This window comes from Thunnus maccoyii, chromosome 3 (genome assembly GCF_910596095.1).
Source record: "Thunnus maccoyii chromosome 3, fThuMac1.1, whole genome shotgun sequence".
In the NCBI taxonomy this organism is placed as follows: Eukaryota; Metazoa; Chordata; class Actinopteri; order Scombriformes; family Scombridae; genus Thunnus; species Thunnus maccoyii.
Genome location: NC_056535.1, coordinates 29971312 through 29993805, shown reverse-complemented (window position 1 = coordinate 29993805; position 22494 = coordinate 29971312). Strand labels below are relative to the sequence as shown.

The 22494-nt window shown below is 35.1% G+C and overlaps 1 protein-coding gene across 2 annotated transcripts; it reads right to left on the bottom strand.

Annotated features, from left to right (window-relative positions):
* Positions 1 to 6591: 6591 nt before the first annotated feature.
* On the bottom strand, positions 6592 to 22146 carry dnase1l4.1 (deoxyribonuclease 1 like 4, tandem duplicate 1). Of its 2 annotated transcripts, none has more exons than XM_042406676.1 (10): positions 21989 to 22146; positions 14247 to 14332; positions 13307 to 13395; positions 12419 to 12505; positions 12048 to 12160; positions 11744 to 11856; positions 10681 to 10838; positions 10484 to 10580; positions 9372 to 9432; positions 6592 to 7029 (listed from the first exon to the last, which is right to left on the bottom strand). In XM_042406676.1, exons 2-10 carry the CDS (start codon positions 14325 to 14327, stop codon positions 6881 to 6883), a joined length of 948 nt encoding a protein of 315 aa, XP_042262610.1. In that variant the 5' UTR covers positions 14328 to 14332; positions 21989 to 22146; the 3' UTR covers positions 6592 to 6880. The 2 variants fall into 2 exon arrangements, with proteins under 2 accessions (XP_042262610.1, XP_042262611.1); XM_042406677.1 differs by lacking the exon at positions 21989 to 22146 and adding an exon at positions 20314 to 20439.
* Positions 22147 to 22494: the final 348 nt, after the last annotated feature.

The following is a 22494-nucleotide window of genomic DNA, read 5'->3' as shown; positions in this document are numbered from 1 at the left end:
CCTCAAAGCATTTTGGGAACCTGAGTTCAAAACTGAGCACGATTATTCCCCAAACTGGAGGAAGACAAAATAATGAAAGGAGTTACAATATACATACACACACACACACACACACATATATATATATATATATATACACACACACACAGTTGCAAGAAAAAGTATGTGAATCCTTTGGAATTACTTGGATTTCTGCATCAATTGGGAAAAAAATGTGTTCTGATCTTCATTTAAGTCACAACAATAGACAGACACATTCTACTTAAACTAATACTGCACAAAAAACTATATGTTTTCATTTTTTTAATGAACACAACATGTAAACATTCACAGTGCAGGGTGGAAAAAGTATGTGAACCTTTGGATTTAATAACTGGTTGACCCTCCTTTGGCAGCAATAACCTTAACCAAACGTTTCCTGTAGTTGCAGATCAGACCTGCACAACGGTCAGGAGGAATTTTGGACCATTCATTCCTCTTTACAAAACTGTTTCAGTTCAGCAATATTCTTGGGATGTTTGGTGTGAATTGCTCTCTTGAGGTCATGCTACAGCATCTCAAACGGGTTGAGATCAGGACTCTGACTGGGCCACTTCAGAAGGCGTATTTTCTTCTGTTTAAGCCATTCTGGAAATTCATTTTTCCGTCAATGACAGCAATACGCCCAGGCCCAGAAGCAGCAAAGCAGCCCCAAACCATGATGCCCCCTCCACCATATTTCACAGTTGGGATGACGTTTTGATGTTGGTGTGCCGTGCCTTTTTTTCTCCACACATAGCGTTGTGTGTTCCTTCCAAACAACTCAGTTTTGGTTTCATCTGTCCACAGAATATTTTTCCAGTAGTGCTGTGGAACATCCAGGTGCATCTTTTGCAAACTTCAAACGTGCAGCAATGTTTTTCTTTGACAGCAGTGGCTTCCTCCATGGTGTCCTCCCATGAACTCCATTTTTGTTTAATGTTTTACTTATTGTAGATTTGTCAACAAAAATGTTAGCATGTATCAGAGATTTTTGTAGGTCTTTAGCTGACACTCTAGGATTCTTTTACACCTCACTGAGCATTCTGCGCTGTGCTCTTGCAGTCATCTTTACAGGACGACCACACCTAGGGAGAGTAGCAACAGTGCTGAACTTTCACCATTTGTAGACAATTTTTCTTACTGTAGACACATGAATATCAAGGCTTTTAGAGATACTTTTGTAGCCCTTTCCAGCTTCATTTAAGTCAACAACTCTTGATCTTAGGTCCTCTGAGAGCTCTTGTGGCGTGGCATGGTTCACATCAGGCAATGCCTCAAATCTGGTGTGCATTTTTAGGGCAGGGCAGCTTTAACCAAAACCTGCAGTCTCACATTATTTGGACTTTTTCCAACCCGCACTGTGAATGTTGTGTTCAATAAAAAAAATGAAAACATATTATTTTTTGTGCAGTGTTAGTTTAAGCAGAATGTGATTGTCTATTGTTGTGACTTGGATGAAGATCTGAACACATTTTATGTCCAATTTATGCAGAAATCCAAGTAATCCCAAAGGGTTCACATACTTTTTCTTGCAACTGTATATAGCTACTGATGAAGAATAAGAATAAGCATACCATTGTTTGTTATATCCTGATGCTATTGATCTAAAGTTTTTAATACACAAAATTGTTTAGCTAATGTTAATCAAGTAATATCTGGGAACAACTGCCTACCCCCTCCTGTTTCAACCCCTTGAACCCCCCTGCCAATCAACAGTCTCCATATTGTTATTACATTATTAACATAAATATCATTGCATCAATGTATGCAGCATTTTAGTGTAGCTGGTCACAGAGCTAATTATATGTACTGTTGGGTAGTTTAAAGTCCCCCTCCACTCAAAAATATGTTTTTCTTCATGTTCCTACAGTTGGATGTTTGAGCTTCAGCGTGTAGAATGATGTATATTTCTCTGTGCTCAATTCATTTTTAGTTTCAGTTGTGGTCCTACGAGCATGATTTGTGACATCACAACTAGTTTGGAGTCAATTGTGGTCCAATATTCAACTTACACAAGTGTGATGTGGAAACTTGAAGCCTCCAGTGCACAAACACTGAGAATGGACTTGACAGTGGTCACATCTTGTGTCCAGCAGGAAAACTACATAATAAAATATTTGCATATTTATAGATCCTGGATTTTTTTTTTAATGAGGGAGAAGGAGGAGATGCCATTTTAATGATTTTACATGGTAATTATCCTTTTTTTGTGGAAAAAAAACATATCAGACACACATTATTGTTCCAAGCAAAGTATTTTTATAATAGATGTCTGGAGGGGATCTATAAAAATGCATCATATTTAGAAACTTAATTTAAAGAACCCTTCCAGACATATATGAAGTGATTAAAATACTCTGCTTGAAACAATAATGTGTGTCTGATATAATTGGGGGCCAAATCTGGCACCTCGACAAAACTATTTTGCCCCGTAATGAAAGCTAAAGTTTTCCTCTTTATAGAGCAATTCAATTCTTTTACATTGTTCTTAATGTATCTACATATATAACGATGTAAAAACAAGGCTCATTTAAATCCCAATAAATATGACCTGTTAACTTCTTATGAACTTGCAAGATGAATAACACATGTACATAACATAACTTGGCTGGTCTGTCCAGAACAGATTTATATCAATAAGAGCACTTTGTGAAGCAGGCCACTGCTTATTGTGTGAGGTTAAGCTATCAATTACATTTCTAGTCTATGTTCAAGTTCATGAGTCATTTTTTCCAAATGAGTAATAACATAAGATACTGTCTCTGTCTTCATCATGCCTGTCAAACATCAGGCATTATTAACTGACACATAGTTGAAGCCAATAGCTGAGCCCTGCAGTACAATCTATAATCTTTATCTGGGGGAACTGGATGGTCTGCTGTGCTGCAAAAATTACTGCAAAAAGAGAAAATACAAGAAAGAAGGAATTTTTTATCCCATGACTCTTTTTTTCATGACATTCTCCAGTGTACCTGTCGTACAAGTAGCTACTTCAGCTAATTTTCTCCTCTGGAAACTGTCACAATGATGACTGGAGGGGCTGGTCTGCCAACTGATGCCAACGAGCAAATTCAGATGATCTGTGAAAACATAAGTAGAAAATATGAATTGTTTACAGTTTATTTCCTGCACACATTCACACTGCGTCATGCTGGTGTTTCTGTCACCAGATGAAACCCCTTGCAGAGAATCGAGCAGGAAAGTGCTTGGTCCCTTTCTTTTCCCCTCAAATTCAAAAAACATACTGCATAAACAAGTATGAGGAACAAAAAGAGGAAACAAAGTGCCAGGGAATTCAGTTATGACAAATGATAAAATAACATAAAAAAACATTCAGTAAGCTTTTTACCTTCAATGAAAAAAGAATAATACAAGGGAAGAGGAAAAAATAAAGAAATAAAGGGTTACAGATTAATAATCAAGTAACATTAGTCAATAATTTTATCCATCCATTTTCTTTACCGCTTATCCTCTAGAGGGTCACAGGGTCGCTGGAGCCAATCTCAGCTGACATTGGGCGAGAGGCGGGGTGCACCCTAGAGAGTTTGACAGGTCACCAGTCAATCATATGGTTAATATATAGTATAGAGACAGACAACCATTCACACCTATGGGCAATTTACAGTCACCATTTAACCTAACCTACATGTTTTTAATCTGTGGGAGGAAGCACGGGGAGAACACGTAAACTCCAAACAGCAGGGCCTCAGCCGGCCAGTAGGTTCGAACCCAGAACCCTCTTGCTGTAAGGCGACAGTGGTAACCACTATTTTATATTATGTTGCTTTTTCATTTTGCAGTTTAACTAGAGAATTATTACAGAGCTCAATATCAATTAAAAATAAGGTAAAGTTTGGTTTTATAGTGGTCAATTTCATTGTGTGTATATGGAATTTGCCAAAAATGATAAATAGTTTATTTAAATTACATCACCAATCTGACAGACACACACAGCGGTGATTTAAGTTTCTTCCAAAAGGCAAAGACAGCATAATATGCTGCTTTGATCCTTGTAACTTATAAATTGATGAAGACTGCCCATCTATAAGTCACAAAGCAACCAACAAATGTGGTAGAAACAATACTCTTGAGTTACTACACCACCTTGTGTTTTCTTTTGGAACAACTGCTGTGAAAATATTAACTGGAAGTGGTTTTTGGATGTTAACGAGAAAATATCTGTTAACAAACAAGGTAAAAGAAGTGTCTTTTAAAATGAACAGTGGTGTAAGAAGTTTTCAGATTCTTTACTTAAGTAAAAATACCAACACAACAATGTAAAAATACTCCTTTACAAGTAAAAGTCCTGCATGAAAAATCCTACTACAGTAAAAGTACATAAGTATTATGAGCTTGATGTAGTTAAAGTATTGAAGTAAAAGTAGTGATTTGGTCCCTCTGACTGATATATTATTATATATGACATCATTATATTATTAATACTGACACATCAGTGTGTAAGCAGCATGTTACTGTTGTAGCTGCTGGAGGTGAGCTAGTTTCAACTACTTTATATACAGTTAGATAGTTTAGTCCAGTGGTTCCAAACCTAGGGGTTGAGGCCCCTCCAAAGGCTCACCAGATAAATCTGAGAGGTCGTGAGATGATCAATGGGAGAGGAAAGAAGAAAAAATAAAGTTCTGATAAAAAAATCTGTTTTCAGTTTTTGGACTTTTTCTCTAATCTTTGATTTTTGCTGAAATATTAGATCATTTAAACATTTTTTGAAATGAAAGCATGTGAGAAGTTTAGAGGGAAAAATCACTATTTGGTGGAGCTGTTAACAACTCATAGACATCTGAAATGTGACCCCAACTACACACTGCTTTTTGTAAGACATCAAAAGACAAAAAGGTTGGAAACCACTGGTTTCATCTTTAACAATGTGTTGTATATTAAAAGCTTGTTATATTATCCATTGTGTCAAATCTTCATCTGAAAAGTAACTAAAGCTGTCAAATAAATGTAGTGGAGTAGAAAGTACAATATTTTCCTGTGTAGTGGAGTAGTGGAAGTATAAAGTAGCATCAAATGGAAATACTGAGAGATGATTGATGGGAGAGGAAAGAAGAAAAAACAAAGTTCTGATACAAAAATCTGTTTTCAGTTTTTGGACTTTTTCTCTGATCTTTGATTTTTTTTTTTTTTTAATAAAATGAAACCATGTTAGAAGTTTAGAGGGAAAAATCACTATTTGGTGGATCTGTTAACAACTCATAGACTTCTGAAATGTGACCCCGACTACACACTGCTTTTTGTAAGACATCAAAAGACAAAAAGATTGGAAACTATCTTGATATGTAGTTAATCACTCGCGTGTTGACCAGTAGGTGGCAGTAATGGTCTACAAGTCCAGTCTAGATTGTTAAGGTAATGCTGGCAACATAACGTCGTGTCTGAACTCTTTCCCTTGTTGCAAAATAAGAAATAAAACAGAAACCACTGGTTTCATCTTTAACAATGTCATCTTTTTAAAGCTTGTTATATTATCCATTGTGTCAAATCTTTATCTGAAAAGCAACTAAAGCTGTTAAATAAATGTAGTGGAGTAGAAAGTACAATATTTCTCTCTGAAATGTAGTGGAGTGGAAGTATAAAGTAGTATCAAATGGAAATACTCAAGTAAAGTATGAGTACCTCAAAATTGTACTTAGGTAGCTTACAGTACATGAGTAAATGTACTTAGTTACTTTCTACCACTGATCCTCACTCTACGTTACTCTGGAAAAATGTATTGTTTGGATTCATTAAATATGACAGGAATCTTGTTATGTTATGTTTTTATTCCAATGTTAATTTGTATACAGTTTTAATTTTGAACATTGCCTTCAGAATAAAGTATATATGAGTAGTTTGTAAATCGGATTTCTCTTTGTTTATAGGGTATAAAATGTACAGATGCCATGGTTGATGTATCAAAAGCCACCATTATCACTGTTGCTATTGTGCAAGGATTACAACTCAGCACAATTTATTTTTGAGCCATGTGCAGGAATGTGTGTTACCTGATCTGTGAACAGGTTTCTGTGCCGCTACACCCTCTGGCACCTCTGTAGCCTCCACTGTCTCTGCACAAGAAACCTGTTTTTCGATTTGATGTAACGCTGCAGCCAAAAAACAATGGCATTTTGGCTTTGAATATTTCACTAGATTATAAACATTCACATGTTCGCCAAACATTACAAATTGAAATCTAATATTGTAGGAGCATCAGTGGGTAGATCTTTCCTTGAAGATGTATCTAAGCTAAGTAACTTGGAAACTGTTTGTACCTGATATAGATAACAGCATTATCAATGTGATGTAGCTTCAATGAGGCAAGACACAGAATGTGACCTTTTTATACAACAGAATATTTTATTTTCATACAGTGTGGAAAAGTTTTGCCTTTCTTCTTTTGCGCCTGCTGAGAAGAATTTCCCTCAACTCACCAGTAGTCTATGTGGTGAAATGACATCCAGCAACATTTTAATTAAAAAAAAAAAAACACAGCTAGATTTACATCGATCAATCATGCACTGATCACATCTCCTTTAAGCAATTGGTGAGATGGACACAAGAGAACAAAAATTACTGTTTTAAGCCTGTTTCCCTTTATTTAATGATTTGATGAACAATTACAAACACTGCACATAATTAGAGTAGCTGATAAAACTGATTTGAACAGATAAAAGAAAACAAGAATGCAACAATGAAACAGATGAAAACCAGAATAGCCTCGGAGTGTCATACACCTTTAAGAAAGAAAGAAGCATAACTTGAAGTAGGCGTAACGTGAAGGTGGTGTAACTTATAGTTATGCGGGCTGCAGATGGATTATTTTGGTTGTTCGGACAGATCTGACTTCCTGAGTTTAAACTCAATCTCCATGTTTCATAATGGCCATCTTCTGCCGGAGCATTTGGATCTCCAGGTTGAGCTTCTCTCTCTCCAGAAGCAGGTTTTCTCTCTTCAGCTCATCCAGATCTCTATCTGGGGGAGCTGACCCATACTGCTGTGGTTTTGGACCTGCAGGAAAAACAAACAAACAATCCACTGAGTTAAATCAGCACAAGTTAGGAAGGCTAATTTTTAAAGGAATAGTTTGACATTTTGGGAAATGCGGTTATTTGCTCTCAGGCAGAGTTAGACGATGATGATCAATATGCGTCCATTAAATATGAAACAGATAGCAGCCGGTCAGCAGTGGTGGAAGAAGTATTCAGATCCTTTACTTAAAGATGGAGTGCAGGACTTTTGTCTCCCCCTTCTGGCAGTGAGAGTAATTACAAAAACACTGTTGATGTGCTACTAATAGCCTTCTAGTTGTGGCTGTAAAACGGTGGATAAACTGTTTTGAGTGTCACGCAAAATGACTCATTTCACTATCAGAATTTGATCCATTTGGTCCGATAACATTTGGAAAGTCTAGAAGAGCCGCATGATTAAATTATTTTATCCCCATTCAAATTAGCAGAGAGCTAACTGGAAGTTATTTGTTCGCCCGGCAGAAGTCTGCATTCATGCATTCATCAAGCCAGTGCGGGAATGTCAAACCCAACACCAGATTAAAAACTGTATACTGTGAAATACAGAGAGATTTATCTGGCAGTGACAGGCTTAATCAGATTTGTGTGAACTCGTTTGGCTTGGATGTAAAGGACTTCTGTTTATATGTAAAAGTTCCGCACTCCAGGTTTAAGTAAAAGTGCCAATGCAATAATGTAAAAATACTTCCATTAGTCCTGCATGAAAAATCCTACTTTAGTACTTTAGTACATAAGTGTTATCAGCTTGATGTAGTTAAAGTATTGTACTAAAAGTAGTGGTTTGGTCCCTCTGACTGATATATTATTATATATGACATCATTAGATTATTAATAGTGAAGCATCAGTGTGTAAGCAGCATGTTACTGTTGTAGCTGCTGGAGGTGGAGCTAGTTTGTACTACTTTATGTACAGTTAGCTAGTTTAGTCCAGTGGTTCCCAACCTGGGGGTCGAGGCCCCTCCAAAGGGTCAGCAGATAAATCTGAGGGGTCGTGAGATGATTAATGGGAGAAGAAAGAAGAAAAAACAAAGTTCTGATACATAAATCTGTTTTCAGTTTTTGGACTTTTTCTCTAATCTTTGATTTTTAGTGAAATATTGGATCATTTAAACATTTATTGAAATGAAAGCCATGTGAGAAGTTTAGAGGGAAAAATCACTATTTTGTGGAGCTGTTAACAACTCATAGACATCTGAAATGTGACCCCAACTACACACTGCTTTTTGTAAGACGTCAAAAGACAAAATGGTTGGAAACCATTGGTTTCATCTTTAACAATGTGTTGTATATTAAAAGCTTGTTATATTATCCATTGTGTCAAATCTCTATCTGAAAAGTAACTAAAGCTGTCAAATAAATGTAGTGGAGTAGAAAGTACAATATTTTCCTGTGTAGTGGAGTAGTGGAAGTATAAAGTAGCATCAAATGGAAATACTCAAGTTAAGTATAAGTACCTCAAAATTGTACTTAAGTAGCTTACAGTACTTGAGTGAATGTACTTTCCACCACCGATCCCCACTCTACATTACTCTGGAAAAGTGTACTGTTTGTATTCATTAAATATGACAGGAATCTTGTTATGTTAATGTTAAGCTTTTTATTCCAATGTTAATTTGTATACAGTTTTAATTTTGAACATTGCCTTCAGAATAAAGTATGTATGAGTAGTTTGTAAACCGGATTTCCCTTTGATTGTAGGGTATAAAAGGTACAGATGTGTCAAAAGCCATCATTATTACTGCTGTTATTGTGCAAGGTTTACAACTCAGCAAAATTTATTTTTGAGCCATGTGCAGAAATGTGTGTTAGCTGACCCATCAACAGGTCCCTGAGCCACCACACCCTCTGGCACCTCTGTAGCTTCCAGCATGTCTGCAGCCTCCAGCGTCTCTGCACAAGAAACCTGATTTTCTATTTAATGTAATGCTGCATGCGTGCAACGATGGCATCTTGGCTTTGAATATTTGATAAAGTAATATCAAATGGAAATCCTCAAGTAAAGTACAAGTTAGTCAAAATTATACTAAGTAAAATACTTGAGTAAATGAACTTAGTTACTTTCCACCACTGCTGGTTAGTTTAGCTTAGCATAGCATAAAAATGGAAACAGCTAGCCTGCCTAACAACACTTCTAAATCCCACTAAGTAACATGTTATATGTCTTGTTTTTTTCAATCCATCCAAAAGCCGAAGTGTAAAAATTACAATTTGGTTATGTGGGATTATTTCTTGCTCAAGACTGGCTATTAATTAAACAGTGTAGACACAAGGAAGTTACTACTCCCAGCAAAGAAATAGTATAATGCATATTTTTCTAGTTACCTTCTACGATTATGGACTCGAGTTCAACCTCCACAGGGTAATGGTCACTCACATCCAGCGCCTGGAAAATAAACAGTTATTAATTGAGTAATCACTGTTTGGATTTAGCAATTACATAATTCTGGATGAATATGAACCAAGTGCAGTTAGACAGAATCAAATCAGGTCATACAAATATACAGTTAACCAAAGGAAAACCTGTTCCCACTAAGTCACATTATGGCTCTTGTTTTGTTTTTTTTATTTATTTTTTTATTTTAGCTTATGGTGTCCATTAGAATTGCAACAATTAATCAATTAATCATATTATTTATTATTTTATTATTATTATTATTATTATTATTATTATTATTATTATTATTATTATTATTATTATTATTGTTATTTAATTATATTAAATAAATTATATTATTATATTATTATAAATTAATCGGCAACTATTTTGGTAATTTTGCACACAAGATATCTAATATAACAGTTGGATTGCAGAGTTGTTTGCTGTTCCTATTCAACATCACTGGAGGATGAATCATGGCGGCCTTTCCTATATTGTCACACTCATAATGGTAATAATAATAAAAAATAATAATAATAAACTTTATTTGTATAGCACCTTTCATACAAAAAAAATGCAGCTCAAAGTGCTTCACATTGAAAAGATAAAAAAAACAAACAAGAGACATTAAGAACATTAAACAGGAATACATGAGTAGAATAAAAGGGGGCAGACAAGAAAAATGAAATAGTGCATTACATTAAAAGAGAGCACAAGAATAGTTAGAATTCTTAAGTAAAAGACATAATCACTCATGAAAAAGAACGACACAATTGCACATATTATACCAGATTAGAGTACCATGAAAAGTTGCCAAACATTTTCATCATTAAATATACACTGTAAAAAAAAATGATGGGCGCGCCCAACTCTCCATTTGAAAGGTATTACAGAATGTAATTAGGTTAATTATCTTGTCATTAGCTTGAACCTGGTGATTGTGTAACGTGTTCTCTGTAAGGCCAATCTGAGGTCAGACGAACAGTGGCAGACTTTAGGAGTATGCCACAATAATTAATTTCAGGCTTCATGAAATGAAAGTATGAACATAACAGACCTGCTCCTGAGTGAGTCCGTATGCTTCGTGGAAGTTGAAGGGTTTGGCAGAGTTTGGTACAACAGCCTTGAGCATGTCGTCTCCGTAGATCACTATCCTGAACAAAGAGACATGGATAGATCAATGCTTTAGATCCTTTCATTATAGTTTTGTCAGACCAAAGTGTTTGCACCTCTGTGTTGTTTTTTTTGTGTTACCTGTCGTATGTGTGGTCATTTTTGGTGCTTGCTGTGGTGTCGACATCATCTCCAATCAGCCAGTGGAAGTTCTTGTCGGTACGGATACGGATGCTCTTCATGTCTTTCTTGGAGACATACGAGCCGTCCGCATTGAAGTCGCCCAGGATCATCACGTTCTAGAGCACAGAGGTGGCAGAACGTCAGTGATCAAAGAGCTGAAACATGGAGCTCAATTTCTGTTGGGCTAGTTGGGCTATGATACTTATACTTTTATTCTCTTAATGTAAATTTCCTAGTAGGTAAAACATTTTTTATTTTAAACTAAAATTTATTTAACCCTATTTATTATATAAAGGCAGAAATTGTAATATGTTTTCCATACAACTGCACCGTCAATATTGTATTGGTTAAGTTTTTATCTATATTACTACCTGGAGTGGCAAAAGCTTGACGTTTCAATTATTTATCCATTAATGTTTGCTATGTATTTTAACCATACATTAATTGAAGTGTTTTCATTATTCATCCATCATTTTAAACAAAGCATACATTAGTTTTACCTATCTAGTTCAACCATTTATCCATTTTAGCTATCTACATCAGCTGTTTACTCATTACTTCTAGCTAGCTATTTTAACTGTTACTTTTAGTTGTCAACCTTTTATCTATTGTAGCTTTTTCGCTATTTTCTGCTACTTTTAGCTAACTATTTCAACTGCTATTGCTTTTAACTATTTCAACTGTTTATACAATACTTTTAGCTATTTCAGCTGTTTATCAGTTACTTTTAATAATTATTATTTTCTACTTTTTCAATTGTTAAACAGAAAACTAGTTTTCATAGACTCTCAATTCCAACATGTTTGGTCTAGACATTTGAATTCACTTTTTAAATTTAGTTATATATTTTTTTTTTCAAAGGAGATGATCTGTTTTACAATCCATGAACTCCCTGGCAACTGCAGAGGACGCCCATCGGGTATGAGTATCCTTGGATGGGAATCACTGTATTAGATCATGTTTTGTATACCATCAGCAGTACCCTGTCACTGTTAGTGTACTAATCATGAAATGTCCTTACATCAGTTTTCCACTTCTTCTTGACATTCAGGAAAACATCATAGAGCTCATCAAGCTCAACCTCCGAGTCCTCTGGTTTGGTGTGAACTGGGATCAGCACCAGGTCCTTCAGCTCTGTTGTGCACACAAACACACACATATCTTTACATCCACACAGTTAAAGCTGACAGTAAGGCCCCTACAGTCGTTTCTTCCTGTAAACGTTGCTGTTACACTAAAAACACTCAAGCCTGATCCTAACCCTCAACCATTTGCTCTTCTTTAAAAACAAATGTTCTTTTATGTACATGACAGGCGTCTTCTACCTGTATTGTGGCATCTGAATCGCAGGATGTAGGGATCTCTGGCGAAAACATCTTCTCCCTCAGTCGCCTCGTCATCAAACTGATAGGAGCCCACCAGGTCCACCATGTCATCCCTGCACACACACACACACACACACACACACACACACACACACATGTAATTTGTATTGTAATGCATTATACTTTATTATTATTATATTCTATTTTGCAGCTTCATACAGCTCCAAAATGATAGACAGACAGACAGATAGATAGATAGATAGATAGATACATAGATAGATAGATAGATAGATAGATACATAGATAGATAGATAGATAGATTTCCAAAAGTTATGGGAAAGCTGTAAGAATCTGTGTCAGATGAAGCTCACCTGTACAGGAACATGAACTGCTCCTTGTAGCGAGTTCTTCCCAGACGACTGCTGATCTTCAGAGTGTAGTGATGGTCCGGGTTGGCTCTGAACATACAGAAAGGCAAACATGGTGTAAATGTTACTTTAATTTCCCCTTAAATAGCTGTTGTTTACTGTTGACTGGTTAATGTGCTTTCTGCAGTTGGTGTCTGCACTCAGCTAAAGATCATTCATGGAGAAAAAGACATATCATCGCCCTATGAACATGAGTGGACTGTGTGTTTTTAGCCATGCTAGTCCACCACTTCTGTACAGACTGAAACATTTCAACAACTATTGGATGGATAGCCATTAAACTTTGTACATGGTCCCCAGAAGATTAATCCTAATGTTTTTGGTGATACCCGGACTTTTCCTTTAGCACTACCATTAGTTGAAATTGGTGGTTTTGAGTAAAATATTTCAACAGCTATTGGATGGGTTGACTTTCATGTTCCCATCAGGATTTCTTGTAATAACTTTGGTGATCCTTCTCATGTAGTGTGATCATCAGGACAAAATTTCCTAATGACATTCTCATCAGCCTTAGCTGTATTTAGTGCTAATTCCAAAATGGTAGCATGTTAACACAATAAACTAAGATAATTAATATGGTAAACATTATAACTGCAAAACACATTGTGAGCATGTTAACACGCTGACTTTGCCCCAAAGCACCCCTGTGTCCAAGTACAGCCTCGTAGAGCCAATAGCGTAGCTGTGGATGATTAATCTTATTTTTCATAATTTTGCCATAAATTGAAATTCTTGTAAAAATTGTAAGGCTGATAATCTAGCTTACTGAGAGTAATAATAATAATTATAACAATATTAAAAAATAAGGAGAGAAACAAAGCGTTCGCTCACTTGTTGAGTGCTGTCATAAAGGTTTCTACTGAATCTCCGCTGGCGTCCACCACCTCCAGGATCACTATGATGTCATATCGAGACACGATCTGGGGGGACAGACAGAGAGGGAAAGACCTCAGTGTGACATCAGTATACTATGTAAAGTCTTAAATATGGAGGATCAAACCTGACTTATAAAGAATTTAAAATAAACAATGTGAAATTAATTTGTCACACACCAAGATGTAATATACTGTATGTCTCATTTTATTAATGCATCTTATTATGCATTTATTCATTCTTTTGTTGTTAATTTATCAATATAATTAGTAACTTAATTGACCAAGAGAGGATTTTCATAATCAAATAAATGTTTAGTCATTTTTCAAGAAAAGTTTATCAAAAATTTGTGGTTCCAGCTTCTCAAATGTGAGGATTCACTGACTTTCAAGCAATCTGAATACATCAGTTTTCATTCCAGGAAACAGTGATGTTTGTTTTTTTTCAGTATTTTCTAAAATTTAATAGACTAATTGATTAATCCAGAAAATAATCTGCAGATTAATATAATGAAAATGATTGTTTGTTGAAGCCCCAGTACTATGACTCATTTTATTTCTTTAGAAAAATTAATTGAAAATTAATTAAATTAGTAAGTTTGGTTTTCTGATTAGTAATTTAAATTAGTAATTTCTGAATGGCCTCAGCTATTTAATTTAAGGTAAACTAAATTTAAGATTTATTATTATGTATTATAATTGTTGGAATTCTGCCTTCAAAATGACATGAAATACTATCATGTGCTCCAACATTTTAAGCATGAAACACTGTACTTTTTCCTCATGAAGATGAACTTTTAGTGGGAGCAGGTGATAGTGTTGCAAGTACTTAACAGTTCTGGATTCAGCATGCGGGCAAGATGTGTGTGTGTGTGTGTTTTCACACTGGCCACTGTTACCTTAACCAGGATATCGAGGACAGCTGGGTCTGACACTTTATTTTTTCCAAACTTCTGGATGTTAAAAGCTGCTACTTTCATGATGGCTGCAGATGAAAAAAGAAAAAGAGAGAGAAGAGGGAGGGAAAACATTATAATTATTATTATTATTATTATTATAGAGCCTGGCTCTGTCTGAACATGCCGAGGCATGTGTGATAAACAAACTAATCTGAATGTACAGGTGTGTCCCGTGTGTGCAGCTACAGTCTGTGTTAATATTCTGCCGAAACCCGAGGGCTTTACAACTCCACTCGCCTGAGGCCTCTGTCAGACCTTAATAACACATACTAATAAAAGAACTTTTTTGATGTAATTACAACTACTTATTACTTATTAAGATAAGACAAACTGTTGGAAGCATGTTTCACACACAGCAGGTGTGTGTTTGACCTTTGTTTCTCCAGGAAGTAACAGAAATTACAATTACAAAAGATTATACTATCATTACTATTATAAAATGATAGTTCTTGTCAAATGAAAATATGAAATTAATAATTTGAAGCATTTAAAAGACACTTTGATTAAATTAGAGAGGATGTGATTAAAATCAGTTTGGAGTCATTTGTATAGTTTATCAGCATTTTCTCCCCATAATTGTTTAAATAACAAAATGATTAGAAAATGAACAGCGTGATGAAAATGAATGTGAACTGAAGAAGAGAGTTCAGAACAAAATATGAATAATTAAACATGAATATTTTACAATGAACCACAGGAACATAAAACAACAAATGAAGAATATTGTCTTAGTGACATAAAACATATTTTTTTAATCTTGTGAAGCTATACTTTCACTTTGTTTACACTTTCACATAACAACAATAAAAACAAAAAGTACATAAATATCTATTCTCATGGTCTGTGACTCTGGTTTGTACATATCCATCAAAAAACACAATTTTTATATAATGTCTTTAAACAAGTGATAGCTATATTTGATGTTACAGTACTATTCATTGATATTTTTTCACGTACCAATGAATTTACTGCCACAACTATTCAAATTTTTGAGAACTCATTGAACATGATTTTATAACATAACAAAAGAAGACATTAGTTGAGGTGAATTAAAGAGCTTATTTGCTAAAATGTCAACACTTTGTCCCATGTGTGCTATAATTATTCATTCATCAGATTAATTAGCTACTTTCTGAGCTTTTCTAACTTACGGCAGCCTGACTGAGGTCAGTGCTTCAACCAAACCGTCTGAGGAAAAATGTTCAATACTTGTTCTAACAAGTTTAAGCAGAGTTTTTTTTTTTCCAATGCCTCCTCTCCCCCCACCACCTTTCTCCACTGATTAGACTGCCTGCAGCTGTCTGCTTTGCATGAACACAGGATATACTGTTAACATCCTACTGTGCTGTCAGTTTAGCTGTCAGTCTACTCTACAGACTCCAACTCTGCTATTTACCTACATGAAGGGAGAGGTCTCTGGGGAAAAACCAAACAGATCTCCAAATATAACAAATGATGAACCTGTAATTTAACAGTTTTTTCAGGATGTAAAAAAAAAGGAAATGCATCATCTCAAAGTCAAACAGCTCAGTACTTTATATCTCATAACATGTTGCAATTCTCTCCACTTCTGTATTGACTATGAAGTTCAGTTTAGTCATATTCAGTGGTGGGAAGTAACTACGTATATTTCCTCAATTACTATATTTACGCACAGTTTTAAAGTACTACTTTAGAATTTTCATTTAATTTTTACTCCACTTCATTTATTTGACAACTTTAGTTACCCATTACTTCTCAGATTATGTTTATTTATGAAGTATTTCCTTGAATCCAAGACAGTTTTCATGTGATGAGCTTCTAAAATACGATACGCTGTTATATAAATGAGTTAAAATGACCTTTGTCAGATAAAACCTTTTAAAATGTAAACTTACTGATTTATGTATCTATGATAATATTCCATTAATATAATACACAGTAAATGATAAAAGGGCCATTCTGCATAATGAGCACTTTTACTTTTGATACAAGTACTAAAATTTAGTTTATTATTTTATTATTATCAATATTATTGTGTTACTGTGATGGTGTTGACTTAATTAGAGATATTTTTGCATGTTTGCATAAGGATAAGAACATAATAAATATATTTTAAAATATAATCATAAAAGTACATTTTGCCAAAAATATTATGTAATGAAAGTATGTTTTTTGTGTATTTTTACATTGTGGTACTTGGTGGAAAATTACATAAGTACAATTTTTTTTTTTTTTTTTTTTTTACTTTTCCAGAGTAATGTAGAGTGAGGATCAGTGGTGGAAAGTAACTAAGTACATTTACTCAAGTACTGTAAGCTACTTAAGTACAATTTTGAGGTACTTGTACTTTACTTGAGTATTTCCATTTTAAGCTACTTGATACTTCTGCTCTACCACTACAATTCAGATGCCAGTACCATACTTTTAACTCCACTACATTTATTTTACAACTATATTTACTTGCTACATTTCGGATTAAAATTTTACAACAAATAACACGTGACGAGCTTGTAAATTACAAAACATTGTTTAAGATTAGTAGCACTAGTATTATAGTGACAGTAGAGAGATGACATGCAAAAACGGTCTGCTGCTAGATTTCAACCGACATTGCAGTTTTTTGGCATGCGGCTACCGGGGCGGGTACCTAGTACTTTTAATCCTTGATTAAATTTAGCTGATAATACTCATGTACTTTTACTTAAGTAGGATTTTAAATACAGGACTTTTGTTTGTATTGGAGTGTTTTTACATTGTGGTTTTGCTAGCGAGTGTTTGGAACATAGAGTGGAAGGAAATGCATTGTGCTGGATGTTCAGTTATGGCTGTTTTGATCATTTTGTCCATCATGAACACTGCTCACGATAGAAGTATGCTAGGAGCAAACTACCAACAGCTCAAGTATTTGAGCCACTGCTGGAGAAGAATAAAGCCATAATATTCTGAGAAAAAAGTTGCAATTATGAGAATGAAGTTGTAATTTCAAGAAAAAAAAATTTAATCGTTATTAGAATAAAGCTTTAGCTTTTGTCTGTTTCCTAAAACCAATAACACTGAGGTGCTTATTGGTGAAACCAATAATAATAAATAATAATAAAATCTTCCACATCTCTTATTTTAACACACAAACTGACTGTTTTCACCTGACAGGGTTTAAAAAATAAAGAACATTTTGTGTAATTTACAACTTTATTCTCAGTATCACAGTTTTTTGATAAAATAACTACTCTAATCTTACAATATTAAGATTTAAGAGTAGATTTTATTGACTTTTTCTTGTAAAACTGTGACTTTGTTACTGACTTTTTTCAAAACATTACAACTTACTTCTTGTAATATTATTTTTCTCAAAGTTACAACTTTATATTCACAATAAACCCCCCAAGAAATGCCCCTAATTCTTTGTTGTAACATAGATAAAAGACTGAACTGATTGTTAGTAGTGTCTTGCCCTTAACTGTTTTGAGCTTTGCACAATCCTCACCGACATTAGGAGATCCATTTCCACTTTATGACATCCATACATTCACATTAAATGTCTGTTTTGGCAGCGGCACACGTTCAGCTGTCTGTGTAGCAGCCTCAGGACATGTTGTTGCAGTAGTTCAGGAATGTCATTCACTTGTAATATTCTATATATCTGATAAGATGTTAAATCTGAGTGTTCAAGTGTGTCTCTTCTATTAAGGCAGCTACAGTATGTGTCAACATTCCCACAAAACCTGGCAGCTTTACAACTCCATTCGCCTGAGGACTCTGTAGGTGGTTAATAATACACACTATAACAAAAGAACCTTTTTGATGTGGTTTAAGTACACGCTATAAAGGTAAAACATATGTGACCTACATGGTTGGTTTCAAACGCAAAAACAAATTGGCTGACTATACAGACCTGTTCATTCTTCAATCCAAAAAGAAGCAACAATAAAAGGAATTGCCAAAAACCAAAAAGGGACCATTTTCGATTGGTTTTTTGATTCTGACACAAAAAATGTTTTTTTCTGTTTTTGGTTTTGAAACAAATAACAGATTTATGTTTTTGAATACGGATTATCCGATGATACCTGGACTCATACTGTTGGCAGCATGTTTCACTGAGTCTGACTGTACATATCAGGTGTGTGTTTCACCTTTGTTTTTCCAGGAAGTAACAGAAATTACAACAAAAATGTTATGGAAGAAAACATATAATGATAGTGCTTGTAAATTAAAATATGCATCACAAAATGTGAAGAATTTAAAAGACACTGATTAAATTAGAGGGGATTTGATTAAAATCAGTTTGGAGTATTTTCTATCATTTAGCAGTACTTTCTCCCCGTAACTGTTTAAATAGCAAAATGATTAGAAAATGAACAGCGTGATGAAAATGAATGAATATTTTACAATGAACCACAGGAACATAACAAAACAACAAATAAAGAACAATGTCTTAGCGAGATTGTGAAATGGAACAAAATTTTTAAAAAATCTTGTGAAGCTATACTTAGATTTCACATAACAGCAATAAAAACAATAAACAAAAAGTACATAAATAACTATTCTCATGGCCTGTCACTCTGGTTTGTACATATCCTTCAAAAAACACAATTTTTATATCATGTCTTTAAATAAGAGATACCTATACTTGATGTAACAGTACTACACATCTACATTTTTTTCACATACTAACAAATTTGCTGTTTGCTGCAGGTCACTGTCTCACCACGAGAATGCCATTCACTTGGAAGTTTTGCTGTCCAGCTAGAAGGTCACGCCTCTTTTCAGGAATTACATCACACACCCTCCTGGAAGCAAGTAGTAAACATGCTACCGCCCGGCTATCTCTCACTGGTTGTCAGTTATCATTTATGGGCGACTCAAACAACAACAACTTTATCTCCAGAAGTCGATTTGCATGTGTATTTTGGAGCTTGTCCAACTAGTTTGAATTTATGCTATCCAGTCAAGTGACCAAAGTCTGCAGTCTAAACCTGCTCTATGTGAAAAGAGCCCTGAGATAACCTCTGTTGTTAATTGATGTTATATAAATAAAATTGACTTGGCTTGACTAGCTGATAACTGCAACAAAGTGCCGACACGCCTACTTTTCCTCAGAGCAGATAATGGTATGATGATGTTGTTGTAAACACTGGTATCAGATATCAGTGTTGCCCTGACGAGTTTTACATCTTATGCAACTGTCGTACTGTTTCACTCTTTGTTTCTATCGGCTGGTGACTTTCCTACAAGCTCTCTCACTATAGGCTGTGTGAAAAAATGGGCGTTTTGGTGCCTGGGTGTATTTTGGTTTACCACTTGCTTCCATCTTTAAGACCTTTTCAACAGCAGGAACCTTTTAGGAGCTCATGAACTCAGACCTGTGTTCATTTTTAAATTGCATGTTAGCTCCAGTTTTACTTCCTGCCCCACAAATAGTACCTCTTAATTTTATGCTTTCTGATCAGCCAGCAACCATAAAAGTTAAGTTAATAATAGAGTTCAAACACATTCCTCCGGACTGTAACAACTTGTGTACAGTATTCTTTCAGACTGTAAACAAGAACTGGCTGAATCGGTGTCAACATCAAGATTTTAGATGACGATCAAGATTTTTCCTCTTGTGTTACTGGTGTTTAAATGATAGTTATGCAGCTAACATACTGAAGAAAAACATAAAGGCAGTTGGCAACAAATCCAACTGAAACCCTTAAATCTGTTTAAACTCAAGACCAATGCCATCCTGTGACACTGCTGAAATTCAATTTTTATCATAGAGGTTTTTATTCATGTAAGCCACATGACACTGGATGTTGATGGCGGTCTAAAATTGGTCCAACATCAAACAAATATCTCACCAACTGTTGAATGGATTACCATCAAGTTTGACACAGACATTCTCCAAACTAGATTTTTTTGTCATTTCCATCCAAAACAACCCATGCAATGTTCTCATGTAATCTTCAGCAGTGAAACTGTGTGACAGCACAAATATTTGAACAAATGAATGGAGTATGTGAAGTCCTGCATATTTCCAGGAGCTTACTGGGAGCTTCAGGTTTCACTGCTGTTTTATCTCTTTGTTCTCTGTCAACTTCCAGTTTTTTTTATCTCGTCCTGCAGCTGCAAACGATGCTGTAGGTAAAAGGTGGTCCTGTGACTTTTCCTCTTGTGCTACCATGAGGTTGGTTTTTTTAATCATGTACTGAAATGTCTTTACAACAATTGGATGGTTTGCTGTGAAATTTGGTTCAGCCTCCATCGGCCTCAGCTGTACTGTGTTAAGTGCTAATTAGTGAATTTTAACAAGCTAAATCAACTCAGAACTACACCTGTAGTGCTTCAGTTTGTCATACATTTTTCATATTTCAACACATTTGTAATGATAGTAATAAACTGACTTTTATTGCAATTTTGTGTAAAGATTTTGGTTTGGGGGCCAGTGAGGGAGCAACCTCTAAATTTTATGTTGTGCTTCAACCGCCCTATATGGGGACATAACAACATGGTAACCATTATACCTGCTAAAGATTAACATGCTACAACCCCAAAAAGTTAAAAATCAGCTACAATTGATTAAGAACTCTGCAGCCCGACTGCTGAACAGGAAGGAGAGAACACATTACACCTGTTATAAAATCCTTAAATTTGTTACCTGCCAGGTTCCCATATTGATTTTGAAATTATTTTACTTGTCTTTAAAGCACTTCATGGTCTTGACTTGCACGCGCCTACATGCCTCACATAGTTACAATGTATGAACCAATACGGCCCCTCAGGTCATTTGGCAGCTTTTAGCTTTTACACTCTGTGCTGCTGGAACAAGATCTGAGAGCAGCTGGAAGTGTTAAACTTAAAACTTACCTCTTTAGTCTGGCTTTTAATTAAGAATATTTATAGACATTATTTACCTTATTTTATTTTATTGTTTTGTATTTATATTGTAAAAATTTCATTTGATTTTATTTATTTATTTTTCCTTCTTACCAATTTTATTTGTCTTTGTTTTTCATCTAGTTTTTTAATCTCGTTTTTATTTCACCTCAATTTTCTTTATTATTATAGTTTGTAAATCAATTTTATTTTCATATTTTTTATTTCTCGTGTGCATTAGTCTCAAATTGTTTTACTGTTTGCATTTGTTAAATGTTATTATTGGATTGTCAGTCATCTGTGAAGCACTTGAAATTGCACTAATCTGCATGAAATGTGCTATACAAATAAAGTTTGATTGATGTTAGCTTTGTCATTGTGATGCTGTTAGCACACTGATGTGAGTTATTTCATTATCTCCGATTTGTATTATGGATGCATGAACAGGTACGCTGCAACTCATCAATAAATTAACACATACAGGGACCATTTTCCACAATAAGTACTTTTCACATCTGGTGAATTTTACTTCTTATGCTTGTTTGCTTTTATTGAAGTCAAATTTTACTCAATATTTTTCCATTGTTTAACTTGTATGTTAAATAAAGCATTTGACTAACTCTTGCATTAAAAACATAACAACAAAGGCTCACATAAAAGCCATTTAAACCACCAGTACCACAGATCTGTACTCGAATGACTCAACTCAGATTTTCTACCTGTTGTTTTAGGCCTACCTTTGATGAGAGGAGGTTGTTTCATTGTCTGAAGACAAATATGTTAAGACTCTCAGGTATTTAACTGACAAAAGAGGAGGACAACAAACAATAAGAGGCTTTGTTTCTCACCTTCGAGAGTCGATTCTGCTGCTGCTGCTGCTGCTGCTGACAGGAACTCAGGTGAGATTTGTTTATTTACAGTTAGGGTGCAGTAAAATGGAAGACAGAGGGGAAAAGCCTCGTTCACTTCACACGAGGCTGTTGCTCTTAGATCTGATCTGCAGTCACTCAGAGGGACAATATATTCTACAGAGGGTGACCACAGACAGTGTGATTGGTTGAAAGCCAACCAATAGCTGGACAGAGACAGAGGTAGAGAGAGAGAGAAAAAAAAAACAAACACAAGTATCCCGCCCTGTTTTATGTTTATATGTGTTAAAAGGTATGTGTGTGTGTGTGTGTGTGTGTGTGTGTGTGTGTGTGTGTGTGTGTGTGTGTGTGTGTGTGTGTGTGTGTGTGTGTGTGTGTGTGTGTTTGTGTGTGTAAGAGGATACCTTATTTGTAAAAGGATCTGTAGGCCTACCTTAGCTGTAGGGTGATGGGTGGTATTAGAAACAGGATTGACTCAGGTGACA